We start from the raw sequence: 18,841 nt of genomic DNA, 5'->3' as shown, positions 1-18,841 counted from the left end.
CCCTTCACCATTCTTATGCACAAATTAAAGTTGATGACATCCTGAAGGGAAACAATTGTTTCTCATCATCTCCAGCACCGAAATACTTGCCCTTGTTTTCTCTTTACTGTGGAACAACATTCGATCTCATTTTCTACCTGTAACCTCAATCTTTCCTTAATACAGTGAAATTGAAAATTAGCAACCCCATTTTACTGGCACATTTAAAGAAAGATATATTTAAAAAAAATAAAATTCTATATTGCAAGATGGATTCTGTGCTACTCTATTTCCATTGTGTACTGAACTAGCTCTTGAAAGTGTGACTGCAGTACATAAACACAATTATTACGTTCCCTATTTGGTGAGAGGAAGCACATTCAGCCTATCTAGTTTCAACACACTATACTGCTTTATAAAAATACACACTGCTGCTTATGTTGGGGTAAATGAGATTAAATAAGTACACTTTGCCTTTAGACAAGAATTCTTAGTTTGTTAGTCTGAACCAAGAAAAAAAATCTGTCTCCTGAAATACTACACAGTAACATCCTCCCAGAGTCAGTTACTCTACAAAACCTAAGTAAAGCTGTCAGTCAGAGTACCTCTGTGGAGAAAGAGAGAGAAAGTGCCTTAGAGGTAAAGCATGAGACACTGTTCTCAACAGGTTTTTGGGATGCTGGTTCAGAAACCCAAGAAACGAGCATGATATACTTATATCAGCCTTTGCAATGCAGAATACTTACTAATTAAAAAAACCTTCAGTGCTTTACTTAAAGTAGTGCCAGATACCTAGGAGGTACGTGGAATAGACCTGACTGAAATGAATATTGAAAAGTCTTATAACCAAAAGTTTCCTCAATATTCAACAAGAAAGTGGTGAGCACAAAATTCTAGATTAGGTCATGTACTTTCGATGACATGACTGTGCTTTGGAAACACACTTCACTTACTTTGTTTGCACTTGTCAACTGTCTGCTCTTTAATCAAACATACTATTTTATTCCTCCATAGGATCAATTGAGACATGATACAATGTAAGATCTGTATCGCCTACATGTTTCTTGACACTTAATATCATGTAACTGACTTGTTTACACTGTCAATACAGGTACATAGCCAAGAACCAACTTCCTCTTTCTTGGAAAGGCTTTCTCTCCTGAGTCTCTAATTTGGTTCCTTCTGAAAAGGTAGGAAGCCAGCACAGACCACCTATTATTATTATTCTGCCACCTTTCTGTGCCAAACAAGGAATACCACACAAGTGTCCAAGAAGCTGGGGAAAAGATACTGCTTTTTGTGTTACATCCTGCTCCAACCCACCACTTCTCCACTCCATTTCAGTAACACTAAAGTGATCCTCAGTCTCATTCAGATTGTGCCAGCACAGGAATATTAAAATTAAAATAATTGTAGTGTGGAATAGAGCCTCCCACAAGGTACTTGCATTTAAACATGTCCTATATATATGTGTGTGTGTGTGTGTGTGTGTTTAAATGGTAAGTTCTTTTCTATGTTTGACCAGTATCTGCTGAATGAGAGGCTTATTTGTTTATTTTCAGAGACATTGGCTAGCTTAGTCAAAAGCAGCAGTCATTACTAACTTTCAGAAATGGGAAAAAAAGTGATTTTCATTCCTTAAAGGGCAGAATCTTGATGTTTCAGTTAAGAACAACAAAAACTCAAACCTTAAGCAGAAGTTTTAAAGATTTAGCAATGTTTTGGCCTTAGAAAAGCAAACAATTTATTTAACTTTGTGGTGTTTTCAAAAATGTTGTCTGCAGGTTTTCCAAAAATAAGACCGTGAAGAAATGAAAGCAGATAGTCAGTAAAACCTGAAATTTTAGGATTAAAAAAAACTGACTCAAATGTTCACATGAACTAAGCATGCAATATTAACTGTCAATTTCATATTCCACTCATATTCCAGTCTCTAGCTGTACTTACAAACCAATAAAGTGAGCACAGGGAAAAGAGGAAGCAGGCTATGCTACATGGAAAGAAGAAAATAAGACTGCTTATATTATTACTGTGATTAAGACTGGATTCAATCTTTTATTTCTGAAACGTATCTTACCATAATCGAAGCAATTTCCTCAGGGTTGTCACCATCCAAATCAAATTTGAAAGTAACCATTTTCCGATTATGTGTCTCTAGCTGGCATTCCACTACCCGATCACCTTTATTTGAAACCTACAGTGAATAAATTATGAAAAGCATGAGAATAGAAGACCTGAGTTTTAAAGCCCATGGAGGCAAACCAAAAGTAGTGCTTTAAGATGAACACATTCTCTTTTTCTAGACTAATAAACAGTGCAATTTACTGCACTATTTTTCTGAGGATCTGCCAATTACTCAAACATCCAAGGTTACCTTGTCCACACTTCTCTAGAACTCCTGATGCTCCCTTGTTCCTTTCTAGCTTACAGGTCACTGGCCTAGCTTTACTAATAAGATTAAAGCAAATATTCAGGAATAGTCTGTGGAATCACTAGTGGCTAAGCAAGCTGATTTTGCCATCTGTAATGCTCCCAAAAGCTTTTAGTTATGACTTTTGGAATACTGACTCCAGAAGCAGAAGAAACACAGTGAACAGCTTGTGTGCTTAGAGGTGTCTGGGGGGAACAGCAACATACCAAACAAGCACACAGAAGACACATATTCCTCAGAAGAAAAGCAACTTTTGAAGTTCAAAAACAGGCATCAACATTACCAAACTGTCACTTAAGTTAAAAACAAAAACCACAACACTCACATTTAGAATTCTCAGTTTTGGCCTAGCAGTCTTCTCATGGCGAGAGCGACTGCGGACAGACCTCCGCATGTGACGCTTGGTAGTCCTCCCTTCGTGCCTCCCACTAGAAGCTGGAACATTCTCATTGCCATCACTCAGTCCTGAAGCAACATCAGAATGTGCACTAAAAAAAGCAACTCTGTATTAGTACCCGTGCACTCCATAGCTGCAACAACAATACGGTTTACCCTGCCAGATGATATTCTCCTCAGGATAGCAGTGGCTGCCTGTTAATCACAGAGCAGGGGAGAAGAATCCTGTCAACCAATAAAGCTGCTTGAATAGTAATTATAAGAGTAATTAATTACGTATTTCTTGTAAGCTGAGCTGTACATCTTCCAAATATGTTTTCAAGCTGCATGAATTTTAAATTCTGTTTAAGTGCCAAAAGGACAGAAAAGCATCCCTTACAGTCAATACAAAAGATTAGAAGTCACTATGCATGAACCTATTTGCTCCCTTCATAGTCTGCTGTAAAGCAAACCTTTCTTCAACTCTCATAAACCTATTTTTCCTCTACGAAGTTTATTTCCTCCTGTCCTCAGAGAACACCCCAAATGAAAAAGAAACATTCCCTGGTGAAAAAGAGGTACCTAAAGATTTTTCTTCTTTGGATAAACTGTCACATCAAGTTGAAATTCAATATGGTGAAAAGAAATCCATGCTTACCTATCCATAGAGGAAGCCAAAGGAGTAGACTGAGCAGGCTGTGTTGATGGCAGCGACTCTGAAGGAGCAGTCTGTGAGACTCCTTGAGTGCCCTATGGATAGAAACCTGCATCAAGAACTCCAAAGAATCCCCATCCTTTTGAAGTCACCCCTTAGTTTTCAATTTTTCCTCCCAAATCAGTTATAAAGCTAAAAGCACTGCCTTTTTAGAACTTCAAACAGCTGGCATCTAGAAAGCTCTAATTTACAAAAAGATTGGAGAGCAAACTGCAGTGAAGCAAATTGTCATCCTGGGGAGGAGTGGGGGAAGGGCAGAAAATCAGCCATCCTTTCTGCTGCTACGTGTCACTACAGTTTGCCATGCAGCCATAGTCTTACTAACAGAATGTGCAAAAGGCAAGCCAATGCAGAACTCAAAGACGATTCAAATTCTCCCTAGCAACATCAACGCTGCAGGGAACGGGCATAACGAGAGGATCTCAAAGGCTATCAGTTGCAGTTTCTCATTGATATGGCAAAATATTCTACAGTACTAGCAAGAAGTGAAGTGTTAACAGGTTTTTGCCTGTAGGAGGCACACTCACTTCCCAACAGAACAGCCAGTGGCAACAAGGTCCCCACATTGGCATGACATTCTGCTGTAAGAAAAAGGTTATTTGAAACATTAATTTCCATCTGAAGACAAGCATGGAAGGGATTAGTTCCCCACACACGTACATTGTACCGTAATTTAAACACCCTAAATGTATTGTTACATTATATTCAACATAATTACCTCCACAACTGCCTGCTGTGAAGAGGCTGACGAGGCCTGTTGTGCTAAACTCACTGTAGGCTGGGGCACTTGAACCTGTCCTCCTAGGTTGCCCATAGGAACTAAAACATTTTGCTCCACATACGGCTGCACAACGGGGGCAAGATAGCCTGGCTGAGCCACTACATCTGTGGGTAAGGGAGGGGACAGTACAGCAGAAGGAACGCTAACAGAAGCCACAGCAGAGGAAGGTGCAACACTTGAGTCTCCTGGGTACTGAGGCGGCAGCCGAGATGGAAAGCCCTGCAACAGAAATGAAGAAGTCAAGTTAGCGAGTATCAAAGCTAATTAGGAAAAAATAAACAAACAAAATAAAAAAGTGTCAGTTTCAGGGGCATTTTCTAACTTTCTGTATTTATTCAAGTTCTTCCAAAGACCATCTTTCCAGAGAAGCAGAGCAGCTGCTCAAGTAGCCAAAGCTCAGCTTACAGGTCACCATGCTACAACGAGCAAATTCCCACCCAAAATTTCAAGTCTCAGTCAAAACAATCTTCATCTCCCAACTCTCTCCAGTTGCCTATGTGACTTAATATTTTAAAGACCTGAGACTTGAAATTAGTTTGAAGAATTTTCAGGCTGAACTGCTCAGACTACGTTATGCAACTGCTGCTGATTCTTGAGACTATCAGTACCTTAATGCAACTTTGTTCTAAAAGAAAATCACATGCCAAGTCATAATTTTTGTCACTATTCATATTGCCATTTTTACAACGATTGCACAAAGTAGATTGAAACAGTCCTTGCTGACCAGTCTAGCACTTCATGATTAGCATCAGGTACTTACTTTATATTCAAGATCCATGTCGCCTTATTTCTAGAAAATCAGTGTAAACCCCTCCCCACCTCCCTTCCCCTTCCCAGACTTGGTATGAAATACTGACATTGCTGAATATGCTGCCACAGATTCTCTTTCCAAAACAAGACTCCCATATTTAAATCACAATGTTTTGGGTCTCTTTTTTTTTATTCAACTTGGCAGATCTCTTGGATATCCTCCTTGACACAGTTGTTGTCCAAAGTCCTGCACTATGTCATTTTAGACAAATTCCACTGCCAAATGTAAAAAATAAAAATAAAACTCAAAACACTAGGGTGCTGGAGGACACTTTTTCCTCTTTAAAAATGTCCTTGACCACAAAACAGAATTCATCTTTGTGGCTCAGTGGCTCTCTTCTGAGAAGTGAGTTGGCCAAGGCACACAGTTCTGAGCTGGCTCCTTAGAGCAGGTGAATGTGGAGGGCAGGGGTGGGGAAGAGCTCTGCTGGCTTGCAACAATACCTGGTAAAGAGCATCTCCAGCAGGAAGTGAAGCTTCAGCAGCTTGTCCAATGCTGACTGGCAATCCCACGGACTGGACAGCCGGCTGTAGGAGCTGCGGGAGAACCTGGCTGGGCAACTGAGCCACAGGCTGCATCAGTGTGGGAAGCTGGCTAGGGACAACAGTTGATCCTACAGGGATAGCAGTTGCCGCAGCAGATGTTGCCAGCGTGAGCAATGGCTGATTCATGCCACCTGGCATTGAAATGGGCAGCGACTGGAAACCCGGCTGAGCCACTGACACGTGAGGAGCTGCTATGGGCAACTGAGAGACCGAGAACTGGGGAACCATGGAAGTTGGCAAGGGCTGTCCCATGGGTAGAAAGTGAGAGCCAATAGGGACTGATGGGGCAACTGATGGTTGAGGGAGAGAAGGTGCTGCAACAGGTAATTGAGGCTCGCCTTGGATGATCGACACTGGTTGGGAAACAGGAAGCTGGGGAGGTAAAGAAAATAGAGATAGATTTTTTTGTTTTTTAAGCAGGGTTGCAGAAAGCAGAATTTTTATGCATTAGTCAAAGAAAGAATTATTCAAGTTACAGCACTCTGTTAAAGTGGGTGGGGAGCACAGTTGGCAGAGTGGCTGGGAAGTTGTCTGGAGTCCCAAAAGGTCCTCTCTTCGCAACACTTCCCCTGAAGAACTCCACAAGCTCTTGAAACAGACACCCACAGAGGGTGAAAGAGCAACATTAGAATACCCTGAAGCACTGACTTGTGCATAAACAGAATCCAATTCCCCTCAACTCTGTCCCCAGAGCCAAGCCTGTCCTCTTACAGGAAAGAAGCACAAATCTTTCAACAAATCTCTTAGCTTTGGGTATGGGGACTAAAGCAATGGAAAATGAAAAGCCACTGTGCCAGCATTCAGAGAATGGCAGGGAATATGTCAATTAAAGCCAGCAAATGATGCAACTTGAGAGACAGTTTAGATGAACAAGCAACAAAACAATAATCATAAAAACAAAATCAAGGCTCACATGTTCAAGATAGAGATATGAGCCAAAATGAAGTAATACTCAGTAACAGAAGCTTCTTGATCAGGGAGTAAAGGAGAAGAGCTGAGTAAGAGAGATGACAAGAGTGGAGAAGGCAGTCCTTATGGTTCACTACCTAAATATGTGAACATGTGTTTTACACACACAATGGTGCAGAAGATGTACATTCTATGGGAAGCAGAGAAATGACAAGTTCCTGAAAATGCATTCATAGTACTCCATTCATCAATATGCCTCATGATATTTTTGACAGTTTAAAGATCTTTGAGCATGGAAGCGCTATCCCTCCCTCAAATAAATTATTCATGACTGCCATGTGTGAAAGAAAGTTTCCAATACATATTTTCCAGCCAAACCGACAGTTGTAGTATACCAAGAACACTACTATCTGGATGAATGTTTTGGAACTATTCAGAGAAGACAATAAAAGTGAAAGTAGCAGCATATTTAATTTGCCAGCTGTGAAGACAGATCTTCTGCTGGAAAGAAAAATACTGCTTACCTGTGTCCCAGCTGCTGCCTGAGGCATTGGCATAACCTGTGAAGTTTGAGTTTGAGAGACAGTTTGTGGGGGAGTGGCACCAGTAGAAACTGATGGCTGCGGCGCTAGGTATTGTCCAGGTTGCTGAGAAGAGGCTGGCTGCTGTGCATTCTGTAGCAGGGAAGAGAGGCAGAAGCTATTCTTAACGCCCCAAAAAGGAAGATTTAACATTATATCTATTTAAATTTCAACTTTTATTCCCTGCTAAGCGGCCTTAATGGTTCTTCTGAACATACTGAGTGAATTAAACTTTAACATTCCTTAGTATTACTAATAAAATTCCATTATCAGCACCAAATCTTGCAACAGGATTTTTGTTTCAGTGAAAAAAAGAATGCAGATTCTATAAAGGGAAAGAGACAATTAAGAAGATACTATATCAAGTTGGAAGAACTCATCAGAATGAGGTCTATCTGTCTAGACAGTCCATTGCAAATCCTGATGTGCTCTTCCTTGCATGGCATCTCCACTGCAAGCTTAGTTAAGAGTTGGGGAAGACAGACATATGAGAAGAAGCATTAACATGATTCTAAAAATAAATTTCAAGAAGTCAACGAAATTAGTCTCGTAGCATGTTAAGACTGTATAATAGACAGAGGATTCCTCTTTTCTTGTCCAAAACTATGAGTTGAAGGGTAGACAGGGAAAGGCTGCTCCTTAAGGAGTCATCAAGTTCCCACACTGAAAATATTTTAGTTCCAGGTTTAGAAACTGATCATACCTGCTGAGTGTGTTGGGTAGGCTGAGAAGGTACCGATGCACTACTTGAAGTAGACTGGCCTTGCACTTGTGTCTGGAGGGGAAAAAAAGAGTCAGCTTAAAAAAACATATGGTTTCTGCAGCAGGCACTTAAAATCATTTCTGCCTGGAACGATCTGGTTGTAATAGGTTTCTAACGGTTCTTTTTGGACAAGTAGTTCATTTGGCCAAATTCCACTATGAAAACCAGAACAAAGTAGTGCCATCTGGAAAAGTACCAAACTCCATTTTAAGTCTTCCAAGACAAACAAAGTCTTTGCAACCCAGATGCCCCTCGATTTGAGACAGATCAGCCTACCATCTTCTTCCTCCACTGATGATGTGTTAAGATCAGGATGCCTTGGTAGGTATAGTAACTGGAAATAGAGGCATTAAAGTTTACCTTTTCGTGTGTTCTGAACACAGTTGGAGGGGAGGGGATAAAAGAAGGCTAGAAGAAAAAACGGTTTAAAAAAAAAATCAAAGATATACAGACTTCTAGACCAATAACAAAGTACTCAATACATGTATGTATCATTTGTTCTTTTTGAGAAGCATGTCAAAATCCAAGCCAAAAGTCATTTCCAGACTCACTACCAGCCAAGAATTAGATTTGGAAGAATCTGGAGGCCCACATTCTAGCTGAGACAGAATTTTGAATGAATAAGCAACAACAAAAAATGGCTGAGTGGCATACAAATGAATGTGAAAGATGCAGAGGAAAATGGAATGGATTTTCACTGCTGTTTTTGTGAGTGACCTTTTTGATCAGATTCTGGAGACAATTACAGACCTCCAGATAATTTCCCTAAGCACACACCACTTTGGTGAACTGCCTTTGTAAGAAACATCTGGTGCATAGGTATATAAGGAGTATCTACTAAAATGTCTTAATTCTCTGAATATTCAACTTGCAGAAGCTTATTGGGAAAAAAGTTTATTAAAATCACATTATTTTAATTATAAAAATTTGGGGGAAAGATGGCTGCCATTGAAAAAAGCCTTTTTTTTCTTTGCAGTTTTAGAAGCTTTTTGAGGCCCTTACTGGCTACAATATAAATATAATCTATAACCCATTGCGATAATATCTTTATATTGACTCAGCTTGTGTCTTAGATTCTGATCTTTTAGTGAATTAGATAAGAGCTCCTGGAACTTATATTCTGTAAAACAATCTGGATTCCTTATTATGTTTTCCAGGTGTATTTTTCATCTTCTGAAGTTCAGCAAGTTGTTTATGGAGAAACAATCCCAAAGTAATTTCAAACTGCTTGCACAGAAGCTTCACTCCACAAGTTCTCCTACAGCACAGAAGTTGCTATCTATTACACTAGTGATTAAGCTGTTTCAGCTTGAACAAAACACCTTTATATCCCATACAGAAAGACTTAAGTACTTAGCTCTAGATCTTACCACAAAAAACATAAACATTCTCCTCTTTCATCCAGAGGAATCACAAAATTGCTAATACCACAATAACTGAAGCGTCAGAGTCCTCAATTCCAAGAACAACAGAAGGAACAAGAGAGAAGCTTACTTAAAGTAAATCTTCTCTTTTCACCAAAAAAAAAGAATAATCTCATGAAAAGTTTCAAAATACAAGCACAGACACAATACACATACTCCTCACATCCATGGTGTACAAACCCATTACTGAAGGACATTACACTCACTACTCACTACTGCAAGGACATTTTCCATATATTGATAAAACGCACACCTCCAGCTAAGCTTCAGGTCTCAAATTTTGCTTTTTCAAAAGGACACCACATTCTAGGCTTATAAGGAAGCAAAACCTACAGTAGCAGTCATTTGTGCCACTAGTTTACTACTCTGCTTGTTTCCTTTCTTTAGTGATCTTGCAAATGCACTTCCAAATCCATATACATGTGATATATACTGCACTCCATTCCATTTTCTCCCCACTTCCTTCCCCCAAGCCTACGAAAATCTTTCACAGCTTTCAACAGTCAGCAAGTTAACTCTTTTCATGCTGTTGTCCACCGTAATATTGTCCATACAAATGCTCAACTCCAGATAACACATTGTCATCAAACAACTGAAGAGCAGAAACAAAATACAAAGCAAATTTTACTATCAGTACTGACTCAAACTGCACGGAAGATGCATTTCATTAAACCCACTGGTTAACAGCCAGTTTGGTACTACAGCTATCTCATTCCAAAACAGTAACTGGAACAAAAAACACTGACCACTCATTACCCTTAACACAGAAGCCCTACCAATATTTCACCCGAAGCTGAACACGGACTGAGGGGTTGCTGATGCCTCATTATTTAATAGCAACCTGTTCAGTTAAAGAAATCCTAGTACACCACTGACTTCTTGTAAAGGCACCCCAATGAATGCTAAAATTTGAACCACATGGAGCAAGTGTAAGAGCAAGGCTCCCCTTTAAGTGCAAAGTATGATTTATAAAAAGCAAAGAAATTCTGGAAGGGTTTGCTCCTGTAACCTGAGGATAGAGTGCAGGTGGTCCTGATGAAAGCGAGGTGGACAAGGCCTGCTGAGTCGAGGCTCCCTGTTGGAAGCAGATGAAGAGCTGCGACTCTTGCAACACCTTCTGAGGCAGCTGAACAATGGGCAATGAGAAGTCTGAACCAAAAGCAGAAGATGAGCTCCCTGTAGGGGGAGGAGACTGGAAATCGCCAGTGTCAGAGGAAGTCATCTGTGAGGAATCACTGGAGTATTCTGGGCTTCCTTCTGGCCAGCTCCGCCTGGCAGAGCCCCCTCCGGGACCTGCTAACTCAGGACCAAGATAGTTATACTGCTCCTCTGTCACAGGCTGAAGCCGACCGTGCAACCCTACGCCTTGAGTGGATTCCTCTTGACTGGTCTCCATAGAGCCCCGGCGACTTCGGTAGACCCGTTGGGTTAAAATCGCCCCGTCTGCTGGAGCAGAACTCGGTGTGTGCACATGGAACTCAAAGACACAGCTCGTTCTGCCATCCCCGCTGTGCGAGAGCACAGCTGGGGCCGAGTGCGGAACAAATACCTGATGGAATGTCATCTGAGCAGGGTCTGCACTCAGAGGAGCTGAAACACTGGACAATGGAGAAAGGGGACTCATCCCAGAATCCAGCCTCAGGTTCTGAACATGTCTTGCCAGGAATGCTTGCCCCGACTGATAGTCAAACCCAGAGCTTTGTGGAGGACCACCTTGCACATGCTTTGACTCAGGGACCTGCTTCAAATGTTGTTCAGTCACGTGAGAGTTATAAGCTACTTGATCATACTGCTCCGATACCTGTGATGGATAGTGCATGCCCACCAAATATACAGCTTCTGGATGCATTCTGTAGTGAGCATCCTCTGGAGGCGTTGGTCCAGATCTATAGTCACTGTGTACGGGAGCTGGCTCAAACACAGGATTAACTTGCACATGCAGAGGCTCTCCAGCGACTCTATGAGCTGTTGTGCCCAGCATAACCAGTGCCTCTGGTGTCCAGTTGGTGGGACTACCACCAGGTGGAACTAAACTCTGGCCAGTCTTCAGCAATGGCTGGAAGTGGCAAGTTTGGGCTTCCAAAAATGAAGTGCTCTTGCGCCGCTGAGCGACTGCCACCTTCGGCGGGCAGACAGGTGGTGGTGAGAAAGACACCGGCCGTTCATGAACGGTTGGGAAAAATATCTGTGAATCTGGGAACGTTGGTGTTCCCCCACGCGGATGCTGAGGCTGTATCGACATGAACAAGACAAGTAATTCATACATTAAAAGTGAAGCACATTAACATGCACAGTTCACTAGGCAGTTCTGTGAAGTAACTTTATAGAATGGCTACTCAATTCATGGTCAAAAACATACAATACTTAGGAAACTTAGATGAGTTGTAAATATCCATTAAATACATCCATGGCAGGCATAGCTACAAATGGAAACATTTGCTTGTGTTAAAGCTGCTTTTCCAGTCCAAATCCAATCATCCACTAGAAACTAGCTTTGTTCATGACAATGGAATGAGATTTATTGTCGTGGGCTATCCGTTGTGGTCATTGCTTGAAATCCAATATAACTCCTGACATTGCTGCCATATGGGCATACAAAAATTTGGAGTTTGATAGCAGCAACAGTGCAGAGCCTCTAGTTTGCATTTAGAAGACAAAGATGACATGAAATCTTAGTATTATCTAATGTAAAAAACACGGTGCTAGTGTCCTGTCAGTAGTGTTCTTTGTATGATATCCAGAGAGCTAAAGACAGACCTTTTATGAGATAAGATTGAACCATTCCAGCCTACAGCTGAAAAAATCCACTATAAAATTGCAAGGTCTTTGGATTCTACCAAAGTCAAACATCCCTTTTGATCACTTTGATCCATTTGCATCAGACTTTTTCACGTAAGAAATCATAAGCCATTGAAATTGAAACAAACCAACTTTTTCCTGGACAATAAGACATTCACGGGTTTAATAAGAGCAAAGTCCTCAAGCAACTCCACTCCATATGATGTGCTATTACAGATTAGACTTATGTTAGTCAACACAGCATAGGGAAAATTTCATTGGAGAGAGTTCTATATGAGAACACTAAACAATTTAGCAATGCTTCCTTTTCTCATCTTTGCCTACAGTATACTGAGAGAAGGCATTACCAACCCTAAAGGAAAAAAAATGGTGGCAAAAAAAAAAGTCATCAGCAAATATATTATCTTTAATACAGATGCTACTGAAAACTTTTGCAAATTGCCATTTCCTCGTTGTTCTGTTTCTTTTCCCCTCCCATCTTACAGAAAAGCAGCAGCAAATTTCCATATTGACCAATACTAACAAGACAGTCCCTACTCCTGTACTCCTGAAGAATTCTTCCTATGCTTTGAAAATTAGTTCCATATACTTCAATTACAAACTGAAGTTTTCCAGAGCTTATTTTATGTAAATTAAAGCCCCAAACTGAAAACAGACTACCTCCTATCCTGCAAGATATATTGCATCTGACCTTTTGAAACACATGGGGGTTTGTATGGCTTTTCTCCATCAAGCACTAGCCAAAGTGTCAACTCCAATTAAAACTTAAAGAAAAGTCCTCAAAAGTATTAATACTCTGAATTTCTACTATCACTACACTACCTCAGCAAACCAAAGCTTCTAGAATAACCAGCCACAGCAACTAAGCTTTAAAAGCTGTCTGGTTTGTGCAAGGCTTAACTAACATTGAATGCCTGCTTAGAAGTTAGAAAATAAACAGTCTTCTGACATCAGGGGATAAGAACTAGTCTTCTCTTTACCTTCTGTGGTACAGCTGAGTAATTTCCATTTATTTTTACTATCCTATCCTAAAATACAAAATAAAACGTTATCAGTGTTTGACCATTTAAGTGTACCACTTCTCAAGAAAGCAAAACAAAACAATAATCCAGCAGCACAGTAATTAGGAATGAAAAATTAACTTTTCATTTTTTCATTTAAAAAATGCCCGAAGCCCAGGATGTATTTAATGATAACTTATCTTACTGTGCCAGGAGGCAAATGGCAACACATACAGGACTGACAGAGAGGGAGGGCAGGCTGGAGCGTCGATGCTTGCGTGGAGAGGCAGAGTGCATGGGCAGGACACTTTCCAGGGCTTTAGAAAGCTTTTCTGCAAAGGTTTCTTCAGGGACAGTCCGAAGGTAGAAAGGAGAAAGAGGTGCAGACAGCGCTGGTGGTGGGGTGCAAGGAGCACTGAGAGGGATGCAGGACATAGAGGGAAGAGCAGGAAGGTGGGGGACACAAACTGACATGCTACGACCACGTTGAAGCTAAAGGAGGGAAACAAAAGTTAAGAATTGAACACTTAAAAAAAATAAAAACAAAACTAGCAAAAACTCTAATGAGATAGAAAAGAAATGCAGACACACAATGATAGGCCCAATACTGACTACTATGTGTGCAAGAAGATATGAGAATGCTGAATGAATGCCAACATACACCAGGAACAGGATATGCGCCCCTAGGAGAGCTCAAGTTTGCCTTAGGTTACTGAACAAGGAGAAAAGTTCCCTAGCACCCTCACAAGAGGCATATAGAAGGCAGAAAAGACAAGAGAATGTTTTCTCTGGAGCCATCAGTGTGGTCCATACTGTGCATTCACTCCATTTGGGAGTCTGACAAATCAAAAAGCCCTTAAAGTTACCGATGAGCTTTCGTTTGTTCTTAGTTTAGCGAGTGGATGTGTTTGTACTTATCACCTCACCAGTCTCCCTGCTTGGGCACCTCCCTGAATTAAGTGAACTGTTTACAGTTGGCTTCTTCATTAACTAAGATGTTACCATAAAAGCTTTAACATTACATATTCTACAGCAAAAGTTGTGGAAAAAGTTGTTTTAATATGTGGAAAATTTAGGAAAAATTAGTCTTAGACTAGCATTTTCCAGACAGTGGGCCAATAAAAGCAAGATTTTGTAATATTGCCACAGTCCAGAAGGCCATACGGTCAAAATCCAACCAAACTGGAAGAATCAGAATTAGACTTTTGACTATTTGTTTTTTGTTTTTTTTTTTAGGGTGAGTGGAAAGGTTATGTTTTAAAGAGACAGCCTTCAACTGCAAGATCTCCTCTAATTATATGTGCTCCTCCTATGGATGTAATTTCTTAAGGTAATTGAAATCAAATACACAACTCCAAGAAAAAAAAAGTCAAGATCTCTAGTGGAGATCTGATTTTAAGTATTTCTGATAAAAGAAATATTGCTAGACTGCTCAAGATTTTGGAACAGAGGCATAAGGAACCTCAAGGGATTAAATATTTTACCCTTGTTACCTGTTCCAAGTCAGTACTAGTTATACATATAATTCCTGACTGATTTATCTAGCCTGTTCAGAAACCTCTCCAGTGATGGTGTCTACAGTATGTCTGTAGACAGCTGGTTAGAAAAAAAACCTTTTCCAAACAATAATTCCTTGCTCCTATTTAAGCTTTTGTTGTTGTTGTTGTTGTATCTGACAACAGTGTTGTGACCTGATTAGCCTCTTGTGTTATGGAAGCCTTTACAGCATTCTCTCTCCTCAAGCTCATCTTCCATGGACTCAACTCAACTCCTTCAGTCTTCTCACATAAACCCTGCTTTCTGTGTTCCTAGTTGTTTTGTTTGTTTTTTTTTTGTCACTCTCCTCTGAATTCTCTCCCAGTTTACCCTCAACTTTCTTCATCAGGCAGGGTGTCCAGAATAGACTTACCAAAGGCCAAGAGCAACAGAACTACTTCACATAACACGATGTTTGCCTCTTTCACAACAGCATGATGTTTTTGACCATGTCCAGCTTGTGGTCCAATATAATCCCTGACTTTTTTTTTTTTTGTCAGAATTGCTGCCTAGTTGGTTGTTGCTCATCCTGTACTTCTGTAGCAGATTACTCCTGTTTAGGCATGAACCTTGCTCTTGTCCTGATTGAACTGCATTCTACTTCTTTTTAGGATTATTTCTCCAGTTGTCAATATCATTTTGACTTGTCATCCTGTCTTCCCAACAAACTGTTAGTAGTTCTTGCAGTGTTCTACTCCGTTCTGTCAACCTTCTGGTACCGTGGTCGTCACCATAGAGCATGAGCACATTTTAGGAGTGAACCAAGCAGCTTGACTTTATATCTGTTATGTGCTTGTTTTCCCATCCCTCTCAAAAGATTATGGTCTTTCAAGCTGGAAACTAGCCATCCCAAGGCAGTGAAATGGCTTCTGGTCCATGCTCACACACCAAAATATGTCTTATCCAGAGCAAGAGCTTATTTAGAGGGCTTGAAAACTCATTTGCTCAGGGACTAGCAGTACCACACAGCTTCAGGCTCTGACTGAAACCAGGATGTTTTCCAAAAAGATATGACCATGATGATTCTATAATGGAGTCTGCAAGCACAAGTACCAAAAAAGTAAGGACCCTCAAGTCTAAAGTATCGCATCATCTCCCTGCATGGTATTACCACATAATAACATAATGTCACTGCCTCAGGTTTTGATTCTTTAAAAAAAAAAAGAAAAAAACGAAAAAAAAGAAAAAAAAAGAAAAAAAAGACAAGGGAACTACTGAAGACAATGTAACAGTAGCAGAAGTTCTACTCCAGAGTCAGAATAGACTTCTGCATGGTCTCATACTCTTACCTAAAACATACCAAGGGAAAAACATACCAAAATAAAAGGGCAACACAAATGAACATAGTAGGAAAAGTATTTGTGCCCAGTGCAGACTTTCCAGGGTAAAGGAATATGCATGGCAACTGATGAGCAAATCAACGCAAGCTAGAAATAAAATTGGGAACAAGTGCGTGGGGTCTTTTCAGTCTGGAGTTCTCACATGCAGCATTCTATAACAGTTAAAAAGATCTTACCTTCAGAATCTGTAATCAAAGTCTCACAGAACATACATAGCAATTTCATATTTAAACAGCAGCTTAAATTGTTCTAGCCCCTCCTTCAAATCAAAGTAACAGCTTAACTTTAACCCCGGTAACTTCATATACACACACAACACACCTTCCCAAGTGAGATTTAATGCTTATTTCCATAGTCTTGTACTAAGAATGTTATTTATATCCATTAAAATCTCAACCCAAAAGCTTTTCTTTTTAAGAAAAAGCTTTACTTTAAAGATAAATATACCCTTGTATTTCAACTAGACTCGGTCACCTTATAAAAACAGGCCACTAATTGCTCCCATACGGAATTTGTATTGCATGCAAACCAAAACATACATGGAAGATTGCCTGACAAACCTTCCTCTCACCTTTAAAAAGAAGGAAAAAATCCCAACCAAGTAATTCCATGCATTTGCGATACTGTAAGTTCTGGCTTACCACTGCAGGTGGCTGATATCCTCCATGCTGTTGTGACTGCACTTGGCCAACTGAAGCTGCGTACCCCTGGACTGCAGCTGTTGAGATTGGCTGGTCGTGTTGGGAACCATAAGACACAGTCTGTTGACTGCTCACGCAAGATTCAGTATAAACAGATGACCCTTGGCCACTGTCAACTGTCCCGTCAGCTGCAGAAATTAAAAATAAAAATCCGCATTTCAATAACTGCAGTCTTGTTTCGTAACTTGAATGTATTATAGTAGAATGCTAGATTGCATTTGTTTCATGTCACATAGACTTTATAAGCATTTTACCTCTGCTAAAATTTATGCTGGCAGAAAAACTGAGGTATATTTTTCCTTTCTCAATATAGTAGTAACTCCTTACCAGTATGCCTTCACCTAACCTCTGAAAATCAGTAATTTCAGGAGTTCTTTGGAAAGATACTTAAAAGTAAATTATGCTCCCTATTAAATGCTGAACTAGAAATAAAAACTTAAACTCCATCTGTCATGAATGATCTTTCAGTTTTGTTTTATTATTTTTACTTATTTTTATACAGAAGCATAAAGCAGGTTGGTTGTGCTGGCTGGTAGATGCACCTGAAGTAGGCATAATAGAGTACTTAAAATCTCTACTTCCTTAGGGCAGATAGCAATTTGCTAATTTCATCACTCTAACATGGAGCTTATCTAACTTTATTATTCAGGTAGTTATTCAAATGTTGGGATGCCGGACAACACTCCCAACTTTACCTCATCTGTTCATGTTAAGTATGTAGAATAGGAAATTAAACTTTAAAAAAAAAAAGAAAAAGTTCTGATCTGAACTGCTTGCAACAATCTAATTATCACCTTAAACAAAAGTTAGTAGCAATTCGTAGAGTTGTTTCTAATAGTTCTAACTGCACTGGTGCAAAACTATGCAACCTTCTGCACAACAATATATTGTCCCTGCAGGAGGGCAGCAAGAACTAGAACATACGTTCATACTTCAGGTGCCTGAGTTTGTTTCGTTTATTAACTTATAACAAAGGAAAATTATTTTGTGTTAAGACTGAACTGCAATTTGCACTGTTGACTTGGCTCAGCTAAGACACACGAATGCATCGTCTTTTGATGTACATTCCAGTGGCCTTATTTTCTTCAGCAGACAGCAACAGCATAAGATAATTAGTGCTATATCCACCAGAAGTTCAAAACTCTCTAAGGGTGGGGGAAATAGTGTAAGTGCAAGAGTTCCTAAATAAACCAACTGACACACTTACAAAGAATAGATATACTGGGTTGCTGGAACTGCAGTTGTTGGTGTTGATCAGCTTCTGGTTCTTCAGGCTCCACTTGTGTAGAAACTGATGCTGAAGTAGTGGGGACAGGAGTAGTACCACTGACAGATACAGGATGCTTTGACCCTGCATGGGAAGCACTTGAGGGTTGCTGTTGCTCCGGCTGCTGCTTCTGACTACCTTCTTCCTGAAGCTTCTTCTCCTGTTCTTCTCGCACCAACTGACGCTGTTCTCGCTTTCGCTTAATCAAAGATACCCTGTCCTTGATAGCTTTCGCCATTGTCTTGTGATCCCCTTCACAGACATAGCCAGATTCCACCTGAAGGAGGATATATTCACAGAATTCAGACTGTCATAGACAGCCACTGTTGCAGCACTACAACATAAGCTATCACTCTCTTGCACTAACTTCTCAGTCACAAACTTCTGAAGTAGTTTTATTTCTAGACATTAACGGTAAATGCAGAGGCTGATGGGCAATATTTCACTGTCAGAGAACGTCAATACCTTCAATGTTTTGCAAGACCACCACCACTTACCATTTCCTGTGCTACATCCTCTGGGACATCTCTCTCCAAGTCAAAGGAAAACTCTATCGCCTCATTATCTTTATATTTGCCCTTAAGTTTTTTGATGTCTTCAATTCGCAGCCAGAGTTTAATGGCAATTTTTTCTCCATCATCTTCCTCTGCTAGTTCTACCCGTACTCCAGTCTCTTCTTGGAAGAAAGCATGATTCAGAAGGTCCTTAATAGCATACCTAGCGCATTGGGAAAGAATGTAGAAAGCACACAGTTATTAGGTTTTCATAAATTATTAAGGAATGTCCCTGCCTGGTGATCCACTAAATTTATTGTCTACATTTCATGTTTCCTCCCATTAATCCTCCCATTAACTTGACAGCTTATCATCCAAATTTCTATATA

General features: G+C 40.2%; 1 protein-coding gene across 17 annotated transcripts in view; it reads right to left on the bottom strand.

Annotated features, from left to right (window-relative positions):
- Positions 1-18,841, bottom strand: part of WNK1 (WNK lysine deficient protein kinase 1) — a 106,229-nt gene that overhangs the window by 27,046 nt on the left and 60,342 nt on the right. For 9 of the 17 annotated variants that reach the window (XM_027463421.3, XM_027463441.3, XM_027463429.3 and 6 more), the window contains 13 exons: positions 18,456-18,675; positions 17,899-18,235; positions 16,632-16,819; positions 13,349-13,606; positions 11,116-11,544; positions 7,831-7,902; positions 7,071-7,220; positions 5,536-6,009; positions 4,219-4,500; positions 4,028-4,081; positions 3,444-3,535; positions 2,736-2,898; positions 2,057-2,173 (listed from right to left, as the gene is read on the bottom strand). In XM_027463421.3, coding sequence (XP_027319222.3) covers positions 2,057-2,173; positions 2,736-2,898; positions 3,444-3,535; positions 4,028-4,081; positions 4,219-4,500; positions 5,536-6,009; positions 7,071-7,220; positions 7,831-7,902; positions 11,116-11,544; positions 13,349-13,606; positions 16,632-16,819; positions 17,899-18,235; positions 18,456-18,675 — 2,836 coding nt within the window. Of the gene's footprint in view, positions 1-2,056; positions 2,174-2,735; positions 2,899-3,443; positions 3,536-4,027; positions 4,082-4,218; positions 4,501-5,535; positions 6,010-7,070; positions 7,221-7,830; positions 7,903-10,323; positions 11,545-13,348; positions 13,607-16,631; positions 16,820-17,898; positions 18,236-18,455; positions 18,676-18,841 lie in introns of all 17 variants that reach the window. The other 8 variants (XM_072039602.1, XM_072039622.1, XM_072039579.1 and 5 more) reach the window with 7 other exon arrangements.

This window comes from Anas platyrhynchos, chromosome 1 (genome assembly GCF_047663525.1).
Source record: "Anas platyrhynchos isolate ZD024472 breed Pekin duck chromosome 1, IASCAAS_PekinDuck_T2T, whole genome shotgun sequence".
Classification (NCBI taxonomy): domain Eukaryota; kingdom Metazoa; phylum Chordata; class Aves; order Anseriformes; family Anatidae; genus Anas; species Anas platyrhynchos.
This window is presented reverse-complemented; position numbering and strand designations above follow the sequence as displayed.